Raw genomic sequence first — 22884 nt, forward strand, 5'->3', positions numbered from 1 at the left:
AAATCAACATTTTCCGTCAAAGTCCCCATTATGACAACTGCGCAACTTTTTAAAATTTAATTCCAGGACGGCCGAGCTCCCGGCAGACGCGCTTCGAGACTTTCAGCAGGTGCAGCAGTGCCCGCGCCTCTACCCAGCGGCTCCGAGCCTCGCGAGCTCTCCCGGCGGCGGAGGCGCCGCTCACCGCGCGTGGGGTTTCGCAGCCGTGGGTCTGGGCAGCTGCGGGGCGCTGGGCTCTCCGGTGCTGTGCGGGGACGTGGCTCCTGGCACCTGTGACCATGGGACCTGAGCCCGTTTCGTGGAAACTGGGGCCGAGTATCCCCCCGCCCACCGGACAGACGCTTCCCCTCCGCTCCCCGTGCGGATGGCGCCCGAGGGGTGACTGGCTTACCCGGGGCCACAGGGCCCGCCAGGAGGACGCTGCGCTGAAGGGATCACATTAGGATTCCGATGCCTGGGGGTCACCACCAAACTTCTTTGTGTGACCAAAGCCTGGCCTGATCTTAAGCAAAAATCCCACTTCCAACAAAAATAAAGGGATCACTGGTCTGACTTTACAGAGCCCCTCGGCACCAGGCCTCTCGAACAGCAAGCTGGCGCACGGAAAGGACTGGAGCTATGAGGTCTTCCAGGCCCGGGGCGGACGGCCTGGCGCCTCCCCACCGGTGCGTTCTGTTCTGTCTGCAGCGGCTGCCACGTCCCCATCGCCAGCACCCCTTCCCTCGCAGCGCAGCGCGGGTACAACTCGGATCCAACAGATGGCGAGTTGGCTGAACACCCCGACACGCTGGAACACGCCTGGCGTTCACAAGCCTTCGTTTCGCACAGAGGGCGAGTGGGACCTGGCACATCCGCCTGGGGGGGGAAGGGCAGGACCTCACGTCCACACGTTCCTTGGGGGCCTGTGGGGGTGCCCACAGGGAGGGACACGTTTCCCTCCAGGCCAGGCACCTGCCCGTGCTCAGTACGCGCAGTGACTTGAAAATAATCCCTGTGGCCTCAGGGACCACGGCCTTGTCGTCACGGCCACACACCACGCGGTCGCATGCCCAGAGGAGCGCCCTGGGTGCTGGGGAGCGAAGGGTTCGTGCTGCTGTCTCTGCCCTGAGGAGGCCGCTCCAGCCTTGGATGACTGTGAGGCTTCGGAAGGGCAGCCGGTGGCCAGTCGGAGCAGCCGCCCGCCCCGTGGATCTCGGACACCGAGGCTGCAGTCCTCCGAGTCCTTCTCCAAACGGCCCTGGGCCCGATGAGCAGCACCTGCTTGTGGGAATGGCCGTGCCTCTGGCAATTAGTAAAGTAACCTTTACCCCAAGGGGTTCTGCCCTTGATTGAAGGGGCCCAGCCCCAAACGATCCATCCGGGTCAGGCCCTTTTACAGAACCGATGAGCCCGGCCAGTGTGGCCCGGTGGTTGAGTGTCAACCTATGAACCAGGAGGTCAGGGTTCGATTCCAGGTCAGGGCACAGGCCCGGGTTGCGGGCTCCATCCCAGTGTGGGGCGTGCAGGAGGCAGCCGATCCATGATTCGCTCTCATCATGGATGTTTCTCTCTCTCTATCCGTCTCCTTTCCTCTCTGAAGTCAATAAAAATATATTTAAACGAAAGAACAGATGAATTTTAAGAAGATATATTGTGAGATGAGCCATGCCATGGTGATTATCTTGTGACGTTGGCCCCGCAGTGCACACTCACACCCTAGATCCAGGGATTTGGGCCTGGGTGTCTTCTGGATGCGACCAGAATAACAAGGCATCAAATTGTGTGTGTGTGTGTGTGTGTGTGTGTGTGTGTGAGAGAGAGAGAGAGAGAGAGAGAGAGAATGCGAGAGGATTAGGCGGCAGCACGCAGGGGCCGGGAGTGGGCGGGCGGGCGTGCATGTGAGGTTGGGGCGCACACGTGGTGTGCGGGGTGTTCCCACTGCCCTGGTTTGAAGAGACAGCCTCGCCTTTTGAACAGAATTGCTGCCACCTTTTAATTACTGCAGCTCTGAACCGTTGGCAGCGGCCTGATGCACACATTCTTCGAGGCTCCACCAGGAGGACGGGGGGGGGGGACGGTGGGGGTGAGGGGGCGCTGAGGGAGGTGCTCGGGCCAGTGAGGGTCCCTTGGCTCCTTCTGTGCGTCCCAGCCCCTCCCGCACGTCCTGCCGGTGGGGAGAGGACAGGGAGACGAAGGCGGGTTCACCGTGACAGGTCCATCCCGGGGTTCGTTTCTCGGGGGAGCCCTCACAAAGCACCCGTGATCTGATCTCCCTTCCCAGCCGAACGCTTCCCACGGCTCCAGCAAAGGCAGGCGGCACAGTCACTCCTTCACACCTTCACTCCTTCCTTCATTCACTCCTTCACTCCTCCCTTCATTCACTCCTTCACACCTTCACTCCTTCCTTCATTCACTCCTTCACTCCTTCCCTCATTCACTCCTTCACTCCCTCACTCCTCCCTTCATTCATTCACTCCTTCACTCCTCCCTTCATTCACTCCTTCACTCCCTCACTCCTCCCTTCATTCACTCCTTCACACCTTCACTCCTTCCTTCATTCACTCCTTCACTCCTCCATTCATTCATTCACTCCTTCACTCCTCCCTTCATTCACTCCTTCACACCTTCACTCCTTCCTTCATTCACTCCTTCACTCCTCCATTCATTCATTCACTCCCTCAGTCCTCCCTTCATTCACTCCTTCACTCCTCCATTCATTCACTCCTTCACTCCTTCACTTCTCTATTCATTCGCTCTTTCACTCACTCCTTCACTTATTCACTCCTCCATTCATTCACTCCTTCACTCCCTCACTCCTCCCTTCATTCACTCCTTCACTCCTTCATTCATTCATTCACTCCTTCACTCATTCACTCCTTCACCCGGCCCTTCCTTCCCCGCGCACTGTGGGTGCAGAGAGGAAGGCCACGCCCTGCTATGGGAGCTCAGAGGTGGGCCAGGTGTCCGAGGGCCTGATGGGCGGGGCTGGCTCAGGGCTCTGCTCAGCGGCTGATGTCTCTGGCGCTTTTCATCGTGGCGCTCTCCTGACAGCCACGTGAGACGAGAGCCTCCACAGGGCCCACTGGGGAGGGCTGCAGGGCCTGTTTCTAACCCCCCAGAGCAGCCTGGGGCATGAACCTCATCCCCGGCCCCCGCCCAGCCCCCCGCTGCCCAGCCCCTGTTCCTTTTCTTCCCGGCCCTGATCCTGGGGCGCTGTCTTGTCCGCCGGCTCCCTCACCCCTGCCTGTCCTGGAATGGACCACCCACTGGGCAGAGCTGGTCTCCCTTGTTCTCTGCCCACCACAGCCGCTGTTTGTTGAATGAACGAAAAACCTTTGCACAGGACAGTGCTGGCCTGAGGCCCGGTGCTGGGCCTGGGTTCTCAGAAAGCTCCCTCTGCTCCCGATGCCCACTCGGAGACCACTGGCCACCACGCCACTTCCTGTCGGACTGACAAGGAAACTGAGGCAGGGAGGGCACGAGGCTGCCCTGGATGCTGTGTTAATGGCTGCTCAGGGTAACTCCTGGCCCAGAGCACACCTCCCTAACCACCCCCCACAACGGGCTCCCCAGGTGGAAAGGGCCGAGCTACGATGGCTCGCTGACACAGAAAATTCCACTCGGTAACGCTAAGCGAACCCAGGGAAGATGTGTTAGGACAACTGCAATGTTAACAAGTTGGCCGGCTACCAAATGAACTTTTTTAAAAAAAAAAAAATCAGCATTTTCATACCTGTTACCACAACCCAAGTCGATATGTGATGCAAACTGGCTTGTTTCAGGAGCGGTGCCCAGGGAGCGGTGAGAGAGACACATCGATTGGTTGCCTCCTGCACACGCCCTGACCGGGGCCAGGAATCAAGCCCGGGACCCTTCCCTGCAGGCCGCGCTCTAACCACTGAGCACGCCGACCAGGGCGCGAGTGCTTTTGAGTCTGAGATGGGTGGCCGTGGGGCCCTTGGCCATGTCCTCCCCTCCTGCCGGCTCCTCACACGGGAATGTCCATCAGTGGCTGTGCGGCGCCAGCCCCCGGCCTCCCTGGCAGGCGGATCCGTGAGGGGCGCCGGCTGCTCTCCTGCTCAGATGTCTCTGCTTCTCAGCGTCTCTTTTGGATTCCACGCTCTCTAATGAGCTCTTTTACATAAACGCCCCTCTTGCCTCACGACGCCGCGATAGCCTCTGGTTTCTCTAAAGATAGTGATTACGGTTATTTCAGAGCCTCCCGCTGACTCAGGCTGGTGTCGGAGCTCCTGCCTCTGAGAAGGCTCTGCCCGGCTGCTTCCCTCCCAGCGTCACGGGGCCTGCGAGACAGTCCTGCTGGCCCGGCCGCGCCTGGCTCTGAGCCCCTGCGGGGGCCGGCGGTCCGAGCGCCCAGGCGAGGTGGACGGATGGCTCCCATGGCGTGGGGTCCCCGCCTGCCCTCCAGGTCGGCCGTTCCCGGGTCAGGGTCCTGGGTGATGGCCAGTCTCTGCTTTATTCCTGGGGCTCAGGGGCTCTCTGCTCCCAGCGCGGGGTGGGGGTGCGGGTGGGGGTAGAAGTAGGGGTGGGAGTAGGGTTGGGGGTAGGGGTGAGGGGGGGCGGGAGAAATTGTCAAGTTGCTGATTCCGATGCAGCAGCACAAAGCCCCACCCCGCCCCTCGCCACCCACCTGCCTGATCTCCGTGGCTCTGGACGTGGGGCCCTCAAGCTGCTTCTGCCCTGTCTTCCCTGAGAACCTTCTAGATGCGGTACCTTCTCACTTCGTTTCTTTGCATCTTTTTGTGATTCCTACAGAATTCTGACCCCCTGAAAAGGCTCTTGTTCATTTTTTTAACCAATGCTGTTGTGACTCTTTTTCTTAAAGAATTTTTGCGTGGGACGCGGGTTGGGATTTGGGGGGAAAAGTGAGCTTCCCTTCCCATTAGGCCGAAACCTGGGAACATCGTTGAAAACACCTCGGAGCACCTGTGGGCCCTGGATGCCCAGCGGGCCCCTCCCCAGGGCGGTGGCCCCACGGGCCGCACATGGAGCACCAGCGGCCGGTGCAGCCACCACCTGTGCTGGGACGGCCTTAGCACCGAGACTGAAGCTGGGTCTGCGGGGTGTGGGAGCCACACAGCAGGGCATCACAGAGCAGAAGCACAGACGGGAGTGGTGACGTCTGGGCCGTCCTCCGAGCTGGGGCTGCTGGGGCGCCTCCCTCGGCCATGATCACCTGCGCAGCCTGGGCCCCTCCAGGGCCGTCCTGAAGCCTCTGTTTGTCCAAATGCGGGGAAGGCGGTCGGCAGAGGTTAGGAAGGCCTGTTCGCTGAGACACGGAGGCTCCCAGCCCCGGGCAGGAGGTAACAACACCAACAGACAGGGAGGCGGGCAGCAGGGACACCACAAGGCGGTCCCCACAGGCCCGGGGATGGGCCTGGAGCCCCAGGAGGGACCACACAGCCCCCTGGGCGGGCCCACCCTGCTGGGACTTCGGATGCAGACCTGCTGTCCAGGCCTGGGACGGGGCTGGGCAGGGACACTCCGCACACAGCCGGGCCCACCCAGGCGTCCCCTAGATGCTAAGTGCCTCGCAGAGCGATGTCCCCTCCTCGCCGCCTACGTGGGCAGATGGCCCCTGTCCCTGGCCGTTTACTCGCCTCTTCCCCAGCCTGCTGTTGGGCGAGTCTCTCGGTAACTCAATCAGCGGGGGGACAATTGGATCAGGGTGTACAGGCCGCGGCGCCCCTCCTGCCGCGTGAATGTCAGCGGCCCCCGGGCGTGGAGACGGCTCCTTCCGAGGCCTCATCTTCGCAAAGCAGATGTGTGTTCCGGGCTTTATTGGATTTGGTGCTTGGATGTGACGCATCTGACTGTGGCCGGAGGGCGCAGCCTGGACCAACGGCGAGTCGGCCGACAACAAGGCCAGGCCTGCCGCCCGCGGGAGGGGATGGACCTGGTCCGGGAGGCGGCGTGGTCTCGGGGCTGAGCAGCCGGCTGACTGTTCTCCCTGAGGAGGCCTTTGAGCTTTGGGCGCGGCTCCCACTGGGCAGCGGCCGCCTTGGCGCCCCAGCTCCGCTTCGGAATCACGGGTCCGAGTGAGCAAGGCCGGGCACGCACCCCTGCCCCACGCGTTCCAATTAAAAGACAACCACCCAAGTACTCAGCGTGGGCGCTGGTTAATACAGAGCACGGGCCACGGGCACGGAGAGTTACCCACGCCCCGAGGCGGCGCGGCCGGCGGGCGAGCAGTAGGCAGTCATGCCCCTCGAGACGCCAGACACACAAGTACCGCGGGGCCCAGCCTCCACGTCTGGGGACCAACCTAGAGCTGAAGACAAGGCCGCGAGCAGCCATTTGTCCACCGACAGTCATAGCAGCCTGTTCACCACAACAGTGTCCATCAATTGACGGATGGATGGATCAAGGGTGGTCCGTCCGCACAGGCACAGGGACAGGCGTCGGCCTGGGGAGGGGAGGGAGGCCTGACCCGGCTCCCCGGGGCTCTCCCCTGCGAGATGCGGGGACGAGGTTCCGAGAAGGGAATGGGCCCTGGCCTTCCCGTCTCTGTCACCTCCCTGGGCGGACACCAGTCCCCGCCGGTGACCACGATCTGCAGGTCAAGGGACCGCCCCTGGCTGCACCCAGGCCTCTCAGGTGCAGACACAGCTGCTCTGTGTCTGGGCACCTCGAGCGGGACCTCCGATGGCACTGGGCCCTGGGGCCGGGAGGGAGCCGTGCCAGCGTCTCCAATCTGCTCTTCAAATCCCCCCGCCCCGAAGCAGCCAGCGGGCGCCACCGCCCAGGACCCGGGACATGCCCCGCTCCTCAGCCTCAGTGCAGACCAGGTGACGTGGGCCCTGAGGCGAGGGCTGCTCCGACCCCCCTCGCTGACCCACCCTGCGGAGGAGACAGGCTATGCTGGTCCCCTGCCGTCAACGACAGTCCAGGCCTGGCAGCCGGCTACTCTGTCCTGCAGGGGTGGCCTGGCTGAGTGCTCCAAGCCCCAAATCCCAGCCCCTCCTGGGGCCAGCCACCTCATCCTTGGTGCAGAGCTCGAGGCCGGTGGGGGCTCTGGCCCAGCAGCCAGGGGGGAGTCCATGGGGGAGGAGCCAAGAGGGCCCTGGGGTGCTCTGGACACCGAGTGCCCTGCCCGCGTGTCCCGGTCACCTCCTCGGTGTCCTGGCACCTGGGCACCTCGGGCCTTGGGGGTGGGTCCCTAATCTCAGGGCCACCTGCCTTTAGGAGCAGACACGGGGCAGTGGGTGTGGCCTCATCCTCAGGGGAGAACCAGCTCGGGCGGGGAGATGACCTGACCGGGAGGCGGTTCTTAAACCTCCTCGTCACAACCAACTGAGCCCAGGACAAGGCAGGCAGTGAGGGCGCTGCCCCGAGCTCCCGGGGTGGGGGTGCGGGGCGGGGGTTGGGGGGAGGGGGATGGGGGGTGGGGAGCAGCGGGCTGGGGTGCGTTGCCCGGAGGCGGGCCATCTCTCCTGCTTCCATCAGCTGACAGCTGGATTTCTGCCACCACAAGAGCACCCTAGACCCGGCCGGCGTGCTCGGTGGTTGAGCGTCAACCTATGAACCAGGAGGTCAGGGTTCGATTCTCAGTCAGGGCACAGGCCCAGGTTGCGGGCTCCATCCCCAGTGTGGGGCGTGCAGGAGGCAGCCGATCAGCGATTCTCTCTCATCATTGATGTTTCTATCTTGCTCCCCCTCTTCCATCCTCTCTGAAATCAATAAAAATATGTATTTTTTAAAAAAGAGCACCCTGGGCCGTGGTCGCTGGGGAGCTGTGTGGCTCAGGTCACCGACGGCTCATCCCCCACCTGCTGTAATCGGGGGTTGGGGACCCGGGGAGCTGGCCTCACGTGGCAGAGGCGATGGGACTGCAGCGAGCGGGTGACAGCGCCAGAAAGACGCAGAAAGCAAAGGGCTCATTAAAACGCTGAAATTGGCCCCGGGAGGGCAGCCAGGCCTGAGCGGCAAACGGGATTTATTTCTGGCCTGTGGTGGTGCCGCACCGGGTGCCACCCCAGCCCACCCCTGCCCACCCCTGCAGGGCAACTAGCCCCAGAGCAGAGCCGGAGGGGCGGGCCTTAGGGGCCTGTGGGCGGGGCCGGGGCGGGGCCTGGGAGCAGTGGGCGGGGCCGGAGTGCCTCCAGGGCTCCCCAGGAGGAGGCGCTCAGCCCTGGGCAGGCAGCTGTCTCACCTGGTGCAGCCCGGGCGGCGGGCGGTGGGCGGCGGGCGGCGGGGCAGCTGAGCATCGCTTCGTGTCCCGGGTCCGAGTGCTGGTTTATAAAAGATCCGTTACTGCAGAGAACGGCACGTCGTGCAGGGCCGCCGATTGGGCCAGCCGCCTGGCTGCAGTTCTCGTCGCGCGTCCTCCTGATTCCCATGGCCTCTCCCTGACCGTGACCCGCTCTGAGTGCAGCCCCGCCCCGCCCCGCCCCCGCCAGCTGCGGGCCCCCAGACCACAGGCTCCGTGCGTGACCCCTCTGAGCATCCTCTCCCGGGTCTGGGGGTCACAGACAGCTCCGGCCGCTGGGGTGAGAGGAAACAGCCCGTGAAGCGCTGGGCGGCCCACACCCCCACCTCCCGTTCCTCGTCCTCCGTAATTATTGTTTCTCAAATCAGCTGAGTCCATTTTGTCACAGGCTTCTGAGCTGAGGAGGCCGGCTTTGAATCCTGTTAAAAACGTGTGCCCGGCTGGCGTGGCTCAGTGGTTAAGCACCGACCCAAGAACCAGGAGGTCAGGGTTTGATTCCTGGTCGGGGCCCATGCCCAGGCTATAGGCTCGATCCCCAGTGCGGGGCATGCAGGAGGCAGCTGATCATTGATTCTCTCTGATCATTCATAAAAATGTATTAAAAAAACACACACGTGTGTCCGTGGCATTCAGAGAGCCACACAGCCTCCCAGAGAGGAGGAGAGGCGGGAGGCGCGCTCAGCTGACCGAGGTCGGGGTGGTCAGGGCTGACCCCACTCCCCGGGGCTCCGCACCCAAATTCCAGGCCCTGGCTCCCGGGCCTCACCGCCTCTCACTCCCCAGAACCCCTGGCTGAGGGAGCCAGAGGGATATGCTCCCCGTCCATGTGGGGTGAGATCTGGGTGGGAAAGTGCGTCTCCAAGAATGCCCAGCTGGGAGCCAGCAGGATTCGAACCCAGAGCCAACACCCTGGCGATCGGGCCGTAGGGCCCACTCCCGGAGAGGCAGCTGATGTGCGTTCTGCCTGTCCTCAAGCGGAGCCACCGGGAAGGCTCACCCAGGGCCATTGCCACCCACTTGGCGTCTGCCAGCGGTTACCGCCGTAAGTGCCAGGAACACAGCCCCGCCCCCCCGCCCCGAGACCCTGCCTCACTCCTGCTCGCGGCTGCTCCCTGACCCCGGGGAGTGACTGTCCAGGTGCGTCGTGACCTCCACTGCCAGATGCCTGCTTATAGCACAGACTCGGAGGTTCTAGAAAGAATTTGGAGAAGGAGACCTGGTCTCAGGCCTCCCCCCTGGCCTGGGCCCGCCCAGCTCAGGCACACAGCACTACCCACCAGGGCAGGAACTTCCTCCAAGTTTCATCTTCACACACAGACAGTCAGTCCTTCCGAAGGAGCAGAGTTCAGAGCAAAACCAGAGCCCGCGCAACCTCCTCACAGCCCGGCTTTCAAATACCTGAGGATTTACAGCTGGGCACCAGCCAGTGACCTCTGTGTGCGCCTAAGGTTGGGTTTTTAGTTTCTCCAAAGAGAGGAGGAACAGGAGGAGGAAGAAGGAAGGAAAAAGGGGAGGGAGGGAGATGGAAGGAAGTTAGTTCGATGTCTGAGGGTTGAGGGCCGAGTTCAGAGCAGGAGGCAATCATGGAGAACTTCCTGGAAGTGGCAGCACACGGTGAGTCCATTCTGCACAGAGAAGGATGGGAGGGAGCCGAGCACAATGAGACTGACACTCGAGGCTCTCGGGGCTGTAAGACCCAGCGGGTCTGTGGGAAGGCCCCGTGGGTGTGGAGAAACAGGGCAATGGCTGGCTGGCCGGGAGGGTTCAGATTCAGGCTGGGCCCACTCTGCTAGAGGGTGTCAAGGGTTGGGGAGCTTTGGAGACAGGGAACCGGGCCTGTCACTCACACCCCTCTCTGAATATGTGCCCCCCAGTGGGGTGCCCTACACTTTACCCCTCTGTAAGGCATCGCCAAGTCTGCTGCCCAGAAATGCCCCCCAGCCCCCCCCAGTGCCGTGCCCGCGCCATCTGTCCCCACCCCCAGCACTGCACCCACTGCTTCTGCAGCAGCCGCGGCGCCAGCTGGAGCCTGTGGGGGAACAATCGGAACAGCAGGCGGCGGGAGAGTGTCTAAACACACGGCCTATTTGGGGATCGGCTTTTATTTTTAGTCTGAAAGTGGCCCACCCTCCAGCCTTGTAGGACGGCTCCGTGGGCCAGGCCTCAAGCAGCACGGTCTCATCACTCACTGTCACCTTGGAGATAACTTTGGGGTCTCAGTCTGCCCATCCCCGAATGGGGCAGCACGGGGCCCATCCCGTCGGCTGGGGGGGACAGGCCGGATGGCCTGCCTGGTGGTCGGGGGTGCCTGGCGGGAGGGCGTGCAAAGGCTGTGGCTGCAGGGAGCACCCTTCCCCGGTGGCAATCGCTCGGCCAGTCCGCTCCAATTCCCGCTGACGGTGTCCATGCCCCATCAGTGCCAATTAGGGGAGCCAGGGAGGCAAAGCGTTTGGCCTGGGGCACGAGCAGGTGGGAGGGTCGCCAGGACAATTCAATTGCCCGGCAGACAAATGTGATTACGGCGGCCGCCCGGGCCCAGCCCCCCGAGGGCCGGGACATAAAGGGCCAGGTGGGGCGGCTGCGCGCGCGCCAGCCATGCAGGTCCCCAGCCCCAGCGCGCGCGAGGCCGCCTCCATGTACGGCACGGCGGTGGCCGTGTTCCTGGTCATCCTGGTGGCCGCGCTGCAGGGCTCGACGCCCCCCGAGAGCCCCTTCCCCTACCGCATCCCCCTGGACCCCGAGGGGACCCTGGAGCTCTCCTGGAACGTCAGCTACGCGCAGGAGACCGTCCACTTCCAGCTGCTGGTGCGCGAGCTCAAGGCCGGGATGCTGTTCGGGATGTCGGACCGCGGGGAGCTGGAGAACGCCGACCTGGTCGTGCTCTGGACGAACGGGGACAGCGCCTACTTTGGGGTGAGTCTCTCCCCCGCCCTGAGCCGGCCCTACCCAGCCTCCCAGCTGGCCTCCCTCCTACACGCCTCCTCCTTGACCCTGTGCCCCAAGCTCGCCAATTTGAGGGCAGAGTGAGAAACAGATGCTCTCCAGGGTCCCCGGCTGCGCACCCCAAGCAACAGGACGCCCCAGCCCGAGGAGCGCAGCCGCGGAGGCAGGACAGGCAGCCACACACGTGCACCCACTCCACCGCCACCCTGAGCGCGGACCCCGCATTCTCCACTCACACGATCAACGTCCAGGGCACCCACACCCTCGCACGTGACCCAAGCGCGGTGCCCGCGTGCACACCCGGGCCCGGGCCGCGGTGCTGGCTGGACTAGGTTTGCACACGCGGGTCAGCCGAGCAGGCGCCGCCCCCACGGAGCTGAGCTCTGACTCCTGGCCTTGGAAATGCACCCCGTTCTTGCTGGAGGGGGTGGAGAAAGGGGGAAGTTTCCTTTTAAACTAGAGTAACGTTGCGGCCTCCACAAATTCAAGGGAGTCCCGGGGTGGGGGCCCAGCCCCTGTCCTGAGCCCCCCTCCCGCCCTCCTCCCCAGCTGGGCCTGCCACCAGCGTCTCTGTGAGCACCACCCCGACTGTGCTCCCTTCAGTGCCCACGACAGCCCCGCAGGGGGGTACACTGCTGGGTTCACCGGTGAGGAGCGGCTGGGGGAGCTGCGTGGGGCCACCCAGGTCGGAGGAGCCGGAGCTGCCTGGTGGGGGCAAACCTGGCCCCGGGGCGGCCCGCCTCCCACGACAGGGGCGCTCAGTAGCTGGGAGGTCCCGCAGCCCCCTGGGCGGCTTCGCAGCTGCCAAGTGAGCCGGGCCCCCCTCCCGCCTGCAGAATTCATTTGCACAACAAATTCCTCCGCAAACAACTGTCGGGCTTGCTTTCCTCCTCCGGCAAGATGTTCAACAAACACGTTCTAGGTTCCCAGCCCGGGTGTTACCTCTGCCTGCGTTCAACTGAGACCCGCAGGCTTTTCTCCTGGGAACATGGTTGCAAAATCGCAGGCAGCTTTCTTTTTTCTCAAGGAAATGAGGAAAGGCGGTGGCCCTGGGGCAGTGAAAACAGGTCCGAGGCCGAGGCCCGTGTTCCTGAGCAGAACGGAGGCCCTGGGTGGGGAAGGCTGTCCCTCCCAGCCCCCCACCCCCCACCCCCACCCCACGCGTCCCCAGCTCCTGCCAAGCCCCTGGTGCAAGGGAAGCAGCTGCCGGGGCGGGGTGGGGGGGGGGGTCAGCCAGGTCTGCTTATCATCCTGGGGGAATGCAGCAGGTCCGTTTCCTCCCGGCCTCAGTTCACCCTCTCCAAGCGAGGAGGGGAGGACGGGGCGAGGGGAGCAAGACGCCCAAGTGCAGGGTTAAGGCGGTGCCCACTCTCGGGGAGCAGGAGCGCAGGACGGGCATGAGCCGAGGGCCGCCTGAAGCACTGTGCCTGGTCCTCTCTCGCCGCCCGTGCAGCCCTCTGCCGTCTCCCCTCCACGGCTCCGCGCCGCCACGGCCCGCCCGCAGGCCAGTGGGAGCGGTGTTCGTCTAAGGCCCTTCGCAGTCATGGCACCTTCTTAGCAAGACAGACTCCTGGTCCCGCCTGGAGGCCTGGGACTGAGCAGCCCCGGACCTGCTGGCCTCTGAGAGCCCTGCTTCCAGGCCCCAGGGGAAGGGAGACAGGACGTGGGTGAGCCCCTAACCCCGGCCAGACCCCGGACCCACAGGGCCCGTGTGCCCCGCGCTGTGGGCAGCAACCTTCGCTCCGAGCCCGTCCTGTCCCTGCAGGACGCCTGGAGTGACCAGAAGGGACAGATCCACCTGGACGCCCAGCAGGACTACCAGCTGCTGCAGGCCCAGAGGACCCCACAGGGCCTGACCCTGCTCTTCCGACGGCCCTTCAGCACCTGCGACCCCCGGGACTACCTCATCGAGGTGGGTGGTGGGTCTGGGTTTGAGTTCACGGCAGCACGTGAGAGCCAGCCCAGCCCCTGCCCCCGAATCTGCCTGTGACCTCCAGCTCGTAGCCACTAGAACTTTCTATGCCCGCTCCGTCCGGCACCAGCGTGGCTGGCGGCTGCCTTCTTGGTCAGTGCCGGGCATGCCATCTGCCAGGCGTTGCGGGCAGGGGCCTGGCGCCCCGGGTGACCAGGAGCCCTGCTCTGGGGTCTGCGTGGACGATGGCCGGCCCTGTCTCGGCTGCAGGACGGCACCGTCCACCTGGTGTACGGGATCCTGGAGCAGCCCTTCTCGTCGCTGGAGGCCATCAACACCTCGGGCCTGCGCACGGGGCTGCAGAGGGTGCAGCTGCTGAAGCCCAACATCTCCCGCCCGGCCCTGCCCGCGGACGTGCGCACCATGGAGGTCCGCGCCCCCGACGTCCTCATCCCCGGCCAGGAGACCACCTACTGGTGCTACATGACCGAGCTCCCCGCCGGCTTCCCCCGGCACCACATCGTCATGGTACGTGGGCGCGGGGCCTGCTGCCTGGGGGCCTGGAGAGCTGTCCCTGTCCCTGGCACCCCGCCCTGTCCCGACAAGCTGTCCGAGGTCCTGGTTGAGCCAGGTGTCCCGAACCCTGGGCATCTGACCTTCCTGCAGCCACAAGTGTGGTCTGATCCATCGCACCCCACCTCCCAGGGCCGCACACCCAGCTCCCAGGGCCTCGCACCCCACCTCCCAGGGCCTCCCTCTGCACCCCACTTCCCAGGGCCTCACACCCCACCTCCCAGGGCCTCACACCCAGCTCCCAGGGCCTCGCACCCCACCTCCCAGGGCCTCTGCACCCCACCTCCCAGGGCCTCTGCACCCCACCTCCCAGGGCCTCTGCACCCCACTTCCCAGGGCCTCGCACCTCACCTCCCAGGGCCTCGCACCCCAGCTCCCAGCCTGGACCAAGGCAACTGATGCCCTGAGTTCTGCTTCTTCCCCTGGGACTGCAATGGCCGGGTGTCTGTCTGTCAGGCCACCTCCCCCTTCATTCAAAAGCAGCTTAACTCAGAGCGCAATTGCTCTGAGCATCTCCCAGTGGGTGGGTGGGCGGTGTCCCTGCCCAAGACTCGGTGTCCCCTCCACCCGCAGTACGAGCCCATTGTCACCAAGGGCAACGAGGCGCTGGTGCACCACATGGAGGTGTTCCAGTGCGCGGCCGGGTTCGAGAGCTTCCCCCACTTCAGCGGGCCCTGCGACTCCAAGATGAAGCCGGAGCGCCTCAACTACTGCCGCCACGTGCTGGCCGCCTGGGCCCTGGGCGCCAAGGTGCGTCCCCGGGGACTCCGCGGGAGTCAGGGTTCCCTCCACACCTGTGTCCCCACTTCTCCGAGAGGCCCCATGACGGGGGCTCCGCAGGGTGCTTGTGAGGCTGCCAAGAGGGCCCCCCCAGACCGTCCGAGACCCGTGCGCTGTCATCCTGCTCCTCAGCGCCGCGGGACTTTTCCCAGCCTTTGTTACTTTTCTGCAAAAATGCAAAAGCCCAGAGCTGTGCTCTCTGTGGTACTGATCTCGGGTCTGGCTGGAGCGGAGGGGTTTGTGCCCTGGGTGGTCCCGGGTGATGGGCAGGTGTCGCAGCCGCCCTGGGCTGCACCGTGGGGCTTTCCTCAGCTTCCTCCACGTCCAGAGGGGCCGGCCCCGAGTCCAGGAACGTGGTGTGCTCTGGCAATGAGCTGCCCATCAGCGGGAGAGCACTGTTCTAATCCGCTGCCCCACCACCACCCCTGCAGCTCAGGCCCCACCCCCTGCGGCTCAGGCCCCACCCCCTGCGGCTCAGGCCCCACCCCCTGCGGCTCAGGTCCCACCCCCTGCAGCTCAGGCCCCACCCCTGAGGCTCAGGCCCCACCCCCTGCAGCTCAGGCCCAACAGTCAGGTGGGAAAAGGACCCCCTCGGACCCCCAGTCTGTCTGCCGGGGCTGCTGTGTCTGATGCCCAAGCCGCCTCCCTCCGCTCCCTGCAGGCCTTTTACTACCCGGAGGAAGCGGGCCTTGCTTTCGGGGGTGCTGGGTCCTCCAGGTTTCTCCGCCTGGAAGTTCACTACCACAACCCGCTCAAGATACAAGGTAGGAGCTCGAGCTGTTTCTCCGGGGCCGCCTCTGCCTTCCCCTGGGCACTGGACTCCCCCACCCCCCAAAGTCTGGCCCCCTGCTGTGGCCCATGGGGCATGCGTCCCTCTCACCTCTCTTGCTCACTGTTCGCTATCCGTCTCCTGGGACCGCAGTGGGCTCCCGGGGCAGGGCCTTGCCGGGCTGGCTCAGCTCCAGGGACATGGTCCTGTCCCAGGTACCGGCCCCGGGGACAGGCAGGTAGAGGCTCCTGTGTACCCATTTTGCAGATGAGGAAACTAAGGCTCAGAGTGTAGGGACCCACAAGGCCACAAAGTGAGGAGGGATCTGGGAGCCAGGAAGTCAGGCTCTGGGCCGCTGTGGTCTCCATGATCACGCAGCCTTGCAGGGACTGGCTGGCCTTGACCTGAGCAAGGCTGGTCTGAGACCAGAGCTGTAAGGAGTCGGTGGCTGTTGGGTGGCTGAGCGAACGTGCCGCCTTCTCCCGCAGGCTTGGCTCACTCTGCAGGGCCAGCCAGAGCAGGAGCTAGAGTTAGGGTGCGCCGACCAGGTGGCTCAAGGACATGGGGGGCAGAAAAGGCGTGAGAGATCAGACTATCAGCAGGCCGGTCCCGCCCGCCGCTCCCTAGCTGCGTGATTGGGAGGGGGGGGGGTCTGCTCACCTCCCACGGTGACTTTCTTCCCGCCGCGGGAACTGTGGGCGGCGCACATGCATCAGCGGGGCCTCACGGGGGACGGGATTTACTGCTCATGGAAAGCAGAAAGCAAATGGGTTTCTGAGAACTCCCGAAGCGCCAGGGAAGTCTGTCTCCTCCTGATTCTCTGGGTGTATTTATGGATCCGTCACCAAATATAGGGGTGCTCCTGTCACTCCACAAATCTGGAAACGGCTGCTTTCCTATAAATATCAGAGCCCCACTGTGATCTCAGTATCTAATCCCGTCTGCGCGCGAGCCAGCGCTATCCTCGGACGCAGCTGAGGTGCAGGGCCGAGTGTGCACCCTGAGTTGCGGGCGGAGGGTGGGGGGGGGCATGGAGTAGGGAGGGAGGGGGCAGAGGCGGAGGGGTTCTTGGCTTCACCTCCGAGCAAGTCAGTGGGAGACCCAGCCCCCCACCAAGGCCCTGGGCTCCGTTCCCAGCTCGGCCACGTCCCCGGCTGTGATCTTGGGCAGGGTCTCGGCTCAGGCTGTGAGCCTCAGTTTCGACGTCTGTAAGTTGGGAACGAATACCCCGTTGGCTGGGCTCCCCGCCCACCTCCCGGCTCTGCCTACATTCCCAGGGTTGTCCAGCCCCGCCCCCGCCTTTTCCTCCACAGGACCCTCCCAGCGCTCCACCCGAAGTCCTGAGGACCTAGTCACTGGCAGTCCAGGCAGGGGAAGGGCAGGAGACAGGCGACTGGAGGCCACAGGTCGTGGGGCGGGGCCTGTGGGTGGCAGCGTCCACGGGCCTCCGACCCTCACCTCCGTGTGCCCGCCGGGGGGCTGCCCAGGGAGCTTAACTCCCCAATGAGCACCTTGAAGGAGAGCTGGCAGGCGTGGCTGGGCCGTGCTGGGTAGAAGCACTGAGGTCTCAGGACGAGGCCCCTGACTTTGCGCGGAGGCCCGGAGCGGCAGTGACTTGCCTGAGAGCACCCAGCACACTGCTGGCCAACGGTCTGCCTCCTGGTGCAGCCCGGTGTGGGGTAAAGGCCCCGCTGCAGGCTGGGAGCAGGGGTGGGTGACCACGCCTCCTGCCTCAGGGCAGCTGGGGGGACCGTGACTCGCCGCCTCGCCCCCTCCCAGGCCGGCGGGACTCCTCGGGCATCCGCCTGTACTACACGGCCACGCTGCGGCGCTTCGACGCGGGCATCATGGAGCTGGGCCTGGTGTACACGCCCGTGATGGCCATCCCCCCCGGGGAGGCGGCCTTCGTGCTCACGGGCTACTGCACGGACAAGTGCACGCAGCTGGTGAGCCGGGCCGGGCCCGCCGGGCTCCCCACAAGGGGTTCCCTTTCCTGTGACGCGGCCCCGGGGACCGTCCTTGTCGAGGGCCCGAGAGGATCTGGGGCTCCAGGCCAGGCCGCTGCTCAGAAAGAGCTGGCTGTCCCCACAGGACGCCCCTCTCGGGCGACCATCCCCCTAGTTTTCGGATGGGGGAGGGGTTACCTGCTGGGGAGAAGGGTGGGCCGGGAGTGCACGTCCCGGGAAGCTCTCGGCCTCGCTGCCCTGTGCCGCCGCCGGGTGCCAGCAGCAGGCGGAGGGCAGCGGCAAGGTCCCCCACGAGGTCAGGCCCTGACCTGCGCCGCCCACAGGCCCTGCCTCCCTCGGGGATACACATCTTTGCCTCCCAGCTGCACACGCACCTGACCGGGCGGAAGGTGGTCACCATGCTGGCCCGGGACGGCCGGGAGAGGGCCATTGTGAACAGGGACAACCACTACAGCCCCCACTTCCAGGTGGGGGTCCCCGCCCTGCCCGGGCCTGTCTGACCTTCTCTCTCCCAACAGCCACAGAAACACCCCCTCCCAGGGCTCGTGTCCTGGGCCAGGCCCAGATGCCTGGCGGGGGCGCAGTGGCCAGCCCTCCCCCTGGGGGTTTAATTGCTCGGGTGGATTCTGGCCTGTGGCCGATGCGGATCTGGGGGACCCGGGTGACCCAGTGGTAGCATCTGTCCTGTTCCAATCCCTCCAGAAGCCAAACTCAACCACGCCTGGCTCCCCCAAGGGGCTGGGACGAGCTTACAGCCCAGAGGGCCAGGGGGTGGCTGGAGTGGGGTCCAGCTCTCTGAGGCGCCCCTCCCCCCGCTCTCCCCCAGGAGATCCGAATGCTGAAGGAGGTCGTGTCCGTCCACCCAGTGAGTGCCCGGTCAGGGCCACGGAGGCTGGGAGGGCCAGAGACACAGACAGCAATCGGGGGTAGGGGGCCACGCAAAGGTCCCTCCATGTGCCAGGGCAGGGGCCGGCTGCCCCACGGTGAGGTCCCGGGGAGCTCAGGGGGTGGGGAGACAGCACTCGGGGACGTGCATTTGGCCACCTAGTCAGCCACCCCCACGCCCAAGAGCGCAGAGGGAGCTGGAGACATGGAGGTGGCCCGTGGGGCTTTGGTCACGCTCAGGGGAGCCCCAGACCACGTGGGACTCGCCCAAGTTCACCGAGGGCTGGGGCACGGCCGACCAGGCCCATGCCTGTGGCCGGCGGACGAGGGGACCATGGAAGCCGAGGAGCCATGACTCCCGGGGACACTCAGCTTGTGACCCTCATGTGTGGGGCCCAGGCCACTGCCGCACTCCTCAGTCGGGGGCCGCTGACCATGTGCCGTGGCTCAGTCCCGTGGGAGGGTGGCCCCAAGCGCCTGTCACCCCAGCTGGGCAGGCTGATGGGCCTGTCGGCTCGGCTCACAGGGCGACGTGCTCATCACTTCCTGTACGTACAACACGGAAGACAGAACGCTGGCCACCGTGGTGAGTCACCCGCTTCTCCCTGCCCCGGCCCTGAGCCCCTGCCCCCGGGGCTTCCCGTGCGGACCGTCTGCACTTTCCGGAGGACGTCAGTCCCCACCTGGGGCGGAGGCTGCTGGGGGCAGGGGAGTGGCCGCAGAGATCCACTTGGACCGCTGGGTAGTTGAATGAGTGAGGGGATGGACGGAAGAATGAAGGAATGCGCTGACCCAAAGGACGGGCCGCGGCGGTGAGGGCGCCCCGGAGCCGAGCCCACAGCCTCTCCCCCCGCAGGGCGGCTTCGGCATCCTGGAGGAGATGTGTGTCAACTACGTGCACTACTACCCGCAGACGCAGCTGGAGCTGTGCAAGAGCGCCGTGGACGCCGGCTTCCTGCAGAAGTACTTCCACCTCGTCAACAGGTGCCGGCGGCGGAGGCAGGAACCCCCCCCCCCCCCCGCCAGGCCCTGAGGGGCCCAGGCCAGGTCCTCAGAGCGGGGGAGCAGGTGTGGCAGGCATCACCAATGGATCCCACACCCCTTCCTGCTGAGTCCGGACTCGGCCCGAGCAGCACCCTCAGCCCAGCCCGTCCAGGCGGCAGGAGAGAGGACGCTGTTTGCCATCAGCCTGTGAGGCACCCCAAGCAGGAGGCTTGCTGGGGAGGCGGCGGCCTGAGGGCCACTCTGGGGACCCCACCCCGTCTGCAGGGGGTGTCTCCTTGCCCTGTTGGGTTCCCACCGACCTGTCCCCAACAGCTGCTCCCTCCCACCTCCAGGTTCAACAGCGAGGAGGTGTGCACCTGCCCCCAGACCTCCGTCCCCGAGCAGTTTGCCTCCGTCCCCTGGAACTCCTTCAGCCGCGACGTGCTCCAGGCCCTGTACGGCTTCGCCCCCCTCGCCATGCACTGCAACAAGTCCTCGGCCGTGCGCTTCCAGGTGCGCCCCCCCCCCCCCATGGCCTTGCTCTGAGCCCTCGCTGGCCCTGGGCCCCCTGCAGCAGGTCCTACAGCTGCCTGCCCCCACATCAGCCCCAGGCCCCCGAGGACCCCCGTGTGGGGTGACAGGACTCCCCTCCAAGGAGCTGGCAAGGAGCACTCAAAACCGTTAGACAGGCGGGCCCAGACGGACAGCCCGCAGAGGGAGGACCCTGCAGAGGGAGGAACCGACAGCCCCCACGTGGGCAGGGGGCTCCCCGCTCCCGGGCGCCATTACATCACGTGACCAATCTGGGTGGTGTGAGCAGGGCGACAGCCACCTCCCCCGGAGCCTAAAAATAAAGCGAGGGGAGGGCAGGCGGGAGGCGCAGTCTGAGACGGGGAGCGGTCTCCTCCTTCTCTGAGGCCCTGAGTCCCCGGCTGAGTCAGGTGCCGGCTCTGCCGCTGCCCGAGGCACTTTTCCTGGGTGCGTCTGGGAGCCGGCTTAATTGCTACCGATCGGTCCGGCTGACACACTCACCAAGACATGGGGGGACAGTGGGGGGACGTGGCAGCGGACGGGGGGTGTGGTGCAGCCAGTGGGGGAGGAACAGCTACTGCTGCCGCCTGCACCCGGGGGCTCTGAGGTGAGGGTGAGGAGGGCATGGGGTACCAGGATGACCTCCAGGGAGGCCCTCCAAGCAGCCCCGGGGTGGGGGTGGGGGAGGGAGTTTGGTTTGAGGACAAGAAGCCAAGAGGTGGTTGGGAAAATGGCTAGATAGGCGGCGCCCATTTCACCCCCCAGCCTCAGTTTACCACATGGCCCTTCCTCGCAGGGGGAGTGGGACCTGCAGCCGCTGCCCGAGATCGTCTCGCAGCTGGAAGTGCCCGCTCCGCGGTGCCCGGCCAGCCAGCGTCTGAGCCCCGTCGGCCCCACCGTGGTCAACATCGGTGGCGGCCAAGGCTAAGGGGCAGGCCACCTCCTCGCTCCCCCTCCGTGCTACCCCTGGGCACATGCCAGCGCTGTGCACCCCCACTCTGTGAAGACCCCCGCAACAGCTCAGTGTGCCCAGGATGAGGGACTGGACTGTGCCCCTGCCTGAGACCACAGCGCCCGCCCCCACATGGCCAGAGGCTCCCGAGCGCCCCTCGGACCCGCCAGGCCTGGGCGTCCGGACCAAGGCCCTCCCAGCCTGTAAGGAGAGCCCAGCTGGCGGCCCAGAGCACAGGCCCGAAAGCCCTGCCCGTGTCTCCGGGAGCCAACGGCCCTCCCGGGGCAGGAGCCACGCCTGACTGTGGGCACTGGCCCCGTCCCCAGCCCAGTCGTGCTCTGTGCCAGGTGTGAGTGCCACTCCGACGCGTCCCTGCAGTGGGGTTGCAGTGGGCGGCTTCCCTGCCCAAGGAGGCAGGACGAGCCATTTCGCCACTTAGAGACTCGCCTGGGAAACGGCTCCGTTTCAGGTGAAGGGACATTTCGCCCTCCTAGAGGGAAACGCTCACCACAGCTCCACCACGAAGACCAGATGGCCAGGATCCCGGTGAGGGTCTGGGCGGCTCCCTGGGGAAATGGACTGGCAGCCCCGGGTTCCTCCTCCCATAAGAAAGCCCCCTGCCTCTTAGTGCAGGTGTGACGTGGGCGGACCATCTCAGCTCCCTGCCCCCGTTTTCTCATCTGTGAAATGGGGTAATGCTGTGCCGACTGAGACAATAAAGCTCACACACAGGGTGGCCTGGCTCCCACCAGAGGCCTCGGCTGAGCTCCTTCCCATGCGGCCCTGTGCCCCGCGGGGAGCTAGGACACGCTCGCTTCCCTGCCCGCCTCCACCTTCCTCCCGCTATAAGGCCAAGCTCAGCTCTCGGTTTCTGCGGGAAGTAACAAATCAGACTGTTCAGCCAGATCAGCAAAACGCTGCCCAGCCTCCAGGGAGGGAGGGGTGATGGATGGGCCTTCGAGTCCCCACTTACTCCCGAGCAGACGCCAGCTCAGCGGCCTGCGAGCCACTCATCACACTCGGAGCGAACCGTCTGCACTGCGTCGCATAAATCACGCTTCCCGCGCCGAGTCACAGGGCGATCCTGGGAAATGCCAGAACCGACCCGCCGGCCCGAGAGCTGCCGCCCTCGCTCATCTTTATGGCCCGGGAGGACAGGGTGGGGGGAGGCCCTCCCTGGGGGCAGGCTTGCCCGGGCGGCCTGCAGCGGGCCCAGCCTCTGGCCCTGGTCTCCTGGCCCAAGGAGAAGACCCCTCGCCCCACCGTGCCCGCCTGCCCGAGCTCCCCCCTCACCCACCGAGCCCTGCTGGCCACCATCGTTTTGTCCCCAAACACCCACGCAGCACTGTGCTGTTCCAGTCTCACCAGAGGGAATCGGGGAGAAATGGCTCACCCAGGGTCCCCCGGAGGATTCATAGTGATTGGAAATCACACCCAGTTCTGGAACCTTCCTCCACCCACAGTGACACCACCATCCCCTCTGCTGGCTCTGGAGCTCTCCTGCTGGGCATTCTCTGCCCCCGAGGGGTGCCTGTTGGGCGACTCCCACACCAACCACTGCGGCGCCCTGTGCACCCAGCCCCTGGCTCCCGCATCCCCCGCCTGCCTGTGCCCATGTGCCGACAGCTGCCCCTGCGCCTGGTCCGGTGGTCACTCAGACCACACACGAGCCGCTCCTGCTCCACAGACGGGGAGGCCGAGGCTGCAGCGGGAGCCCAGGCGCTGCCCGGGTCTGACCCCAGTCTGGGCCCTTGGCCTCCGCCTCCACTCAGGAAGCAGGCGCCGTGCCCGGCCTGTGAACGCTAAGCGAGGGCGCCGGGGCCGCTGTACCACCGGCCAAGCCCCTCTCAGACCCTGCCCACCTTCTGAACGGTCCGGGTGGTGGCCCGAGTGCAGTGAGGGCCCCATTCCTCCCTCTGCTCTGTGCCCCTGGACAAGCGGCTTTCCCTCCTGGACCGCGACCTCCTGTAGCGGGATGAGGCAGGCGAGCGTGGGAGGCGGCCCAGGATGGCCTCGGCACGTGACCCCGGCGCTCTCCACGTGGTCAGAGCTGTTTCTCCTCGGAGAGCAGCAAACACACAAACGAGCAAAACAGGAGTTTCTGTTTCTGAGCTCAGCTCCGAGGAAGGAGTCAGACTACAGCCCAAGTCCGGCCTCCTGGTCCTCGGCACCCCCAAGGCAGGCTGTGCAGGGACCGGCGAGGCAGGCCAGGCTGTCTGTGACGCGGCCGCCCCGGCCCCTCCGGCTCCACTCCTCCCTCCCAGGCCCCTGTGCCGGAGCCAGGCCCGGGGTGAGCAGGCCAGGCTCTGTCTCCTTCGCCGAGGCCCCTGTACCCCGCCTGTGGGCAGGCAACGGGGCCAACCAGCTGTCCAAAGGCCGCTG

The 22884-nt window shown here is 65.4% G+C and overlaps 1 protein-coding gene and 1 long non-coding RNA gene across 2 annotated transcripts; one reads left to right on the forward strand and one right to left on the reverse strand.

The window, feature by feature from the left end:
• Nucleotides 1-42: 42 nt before the first annotated feature.
• On the reverse strand, nt 43-894 carry LOC308527892. The gene is made up of 2 exons (XR_013996657.1): nt 392-894; nt 43-270 (listed from the first exon to the last, which is right to left on the reverse strand). It is a non-coding gene; the product is annotated as an uncharacterized lncRNA (long non-coding RNA).
• Nucleotides 895-10801: 9907 nt separating this feature from the next.
• DBH (dopamine beta-hydroxylase) lies at nt 10802-21249 on the forward strand (the record flags this gene model as incomplete). The annotated part of the gene is made up of 12 exons (XM_081103327.1): nt 10802-11119; nt 12915-13061; nt 13332-13589; nt 14208-14384; nt 15076-15178; nt 16963-17129; nt 17474-17617; nt 17977-18015; nt 18562-18621; nt 18892-19019; nt 19373-19532; nt 20347-21249. The coding sequence occupies 12 exons, from the start codon at nt 10802-10804 to the stop codon at nt 20476-20478; spliced, it is 1833 nt and encodes a 610-aa protein (XP_080959453.1). The 3' UTR covers nt 20479-21249.
• Between the last annotated feature and the right edge of the window lie 1635 nt (nt 21250-22884).

This window comes from Myotis nattereri (genome assembly GCF_964212035.1).
Source record: "Myotis nattereri genome assembly, chromosome: 12".
NCBI lineage: Eukaryota > Metazoa > Chordata > Mammalia > Chiroptera > Vespertilionidae > Myotis > Myotis nattereri.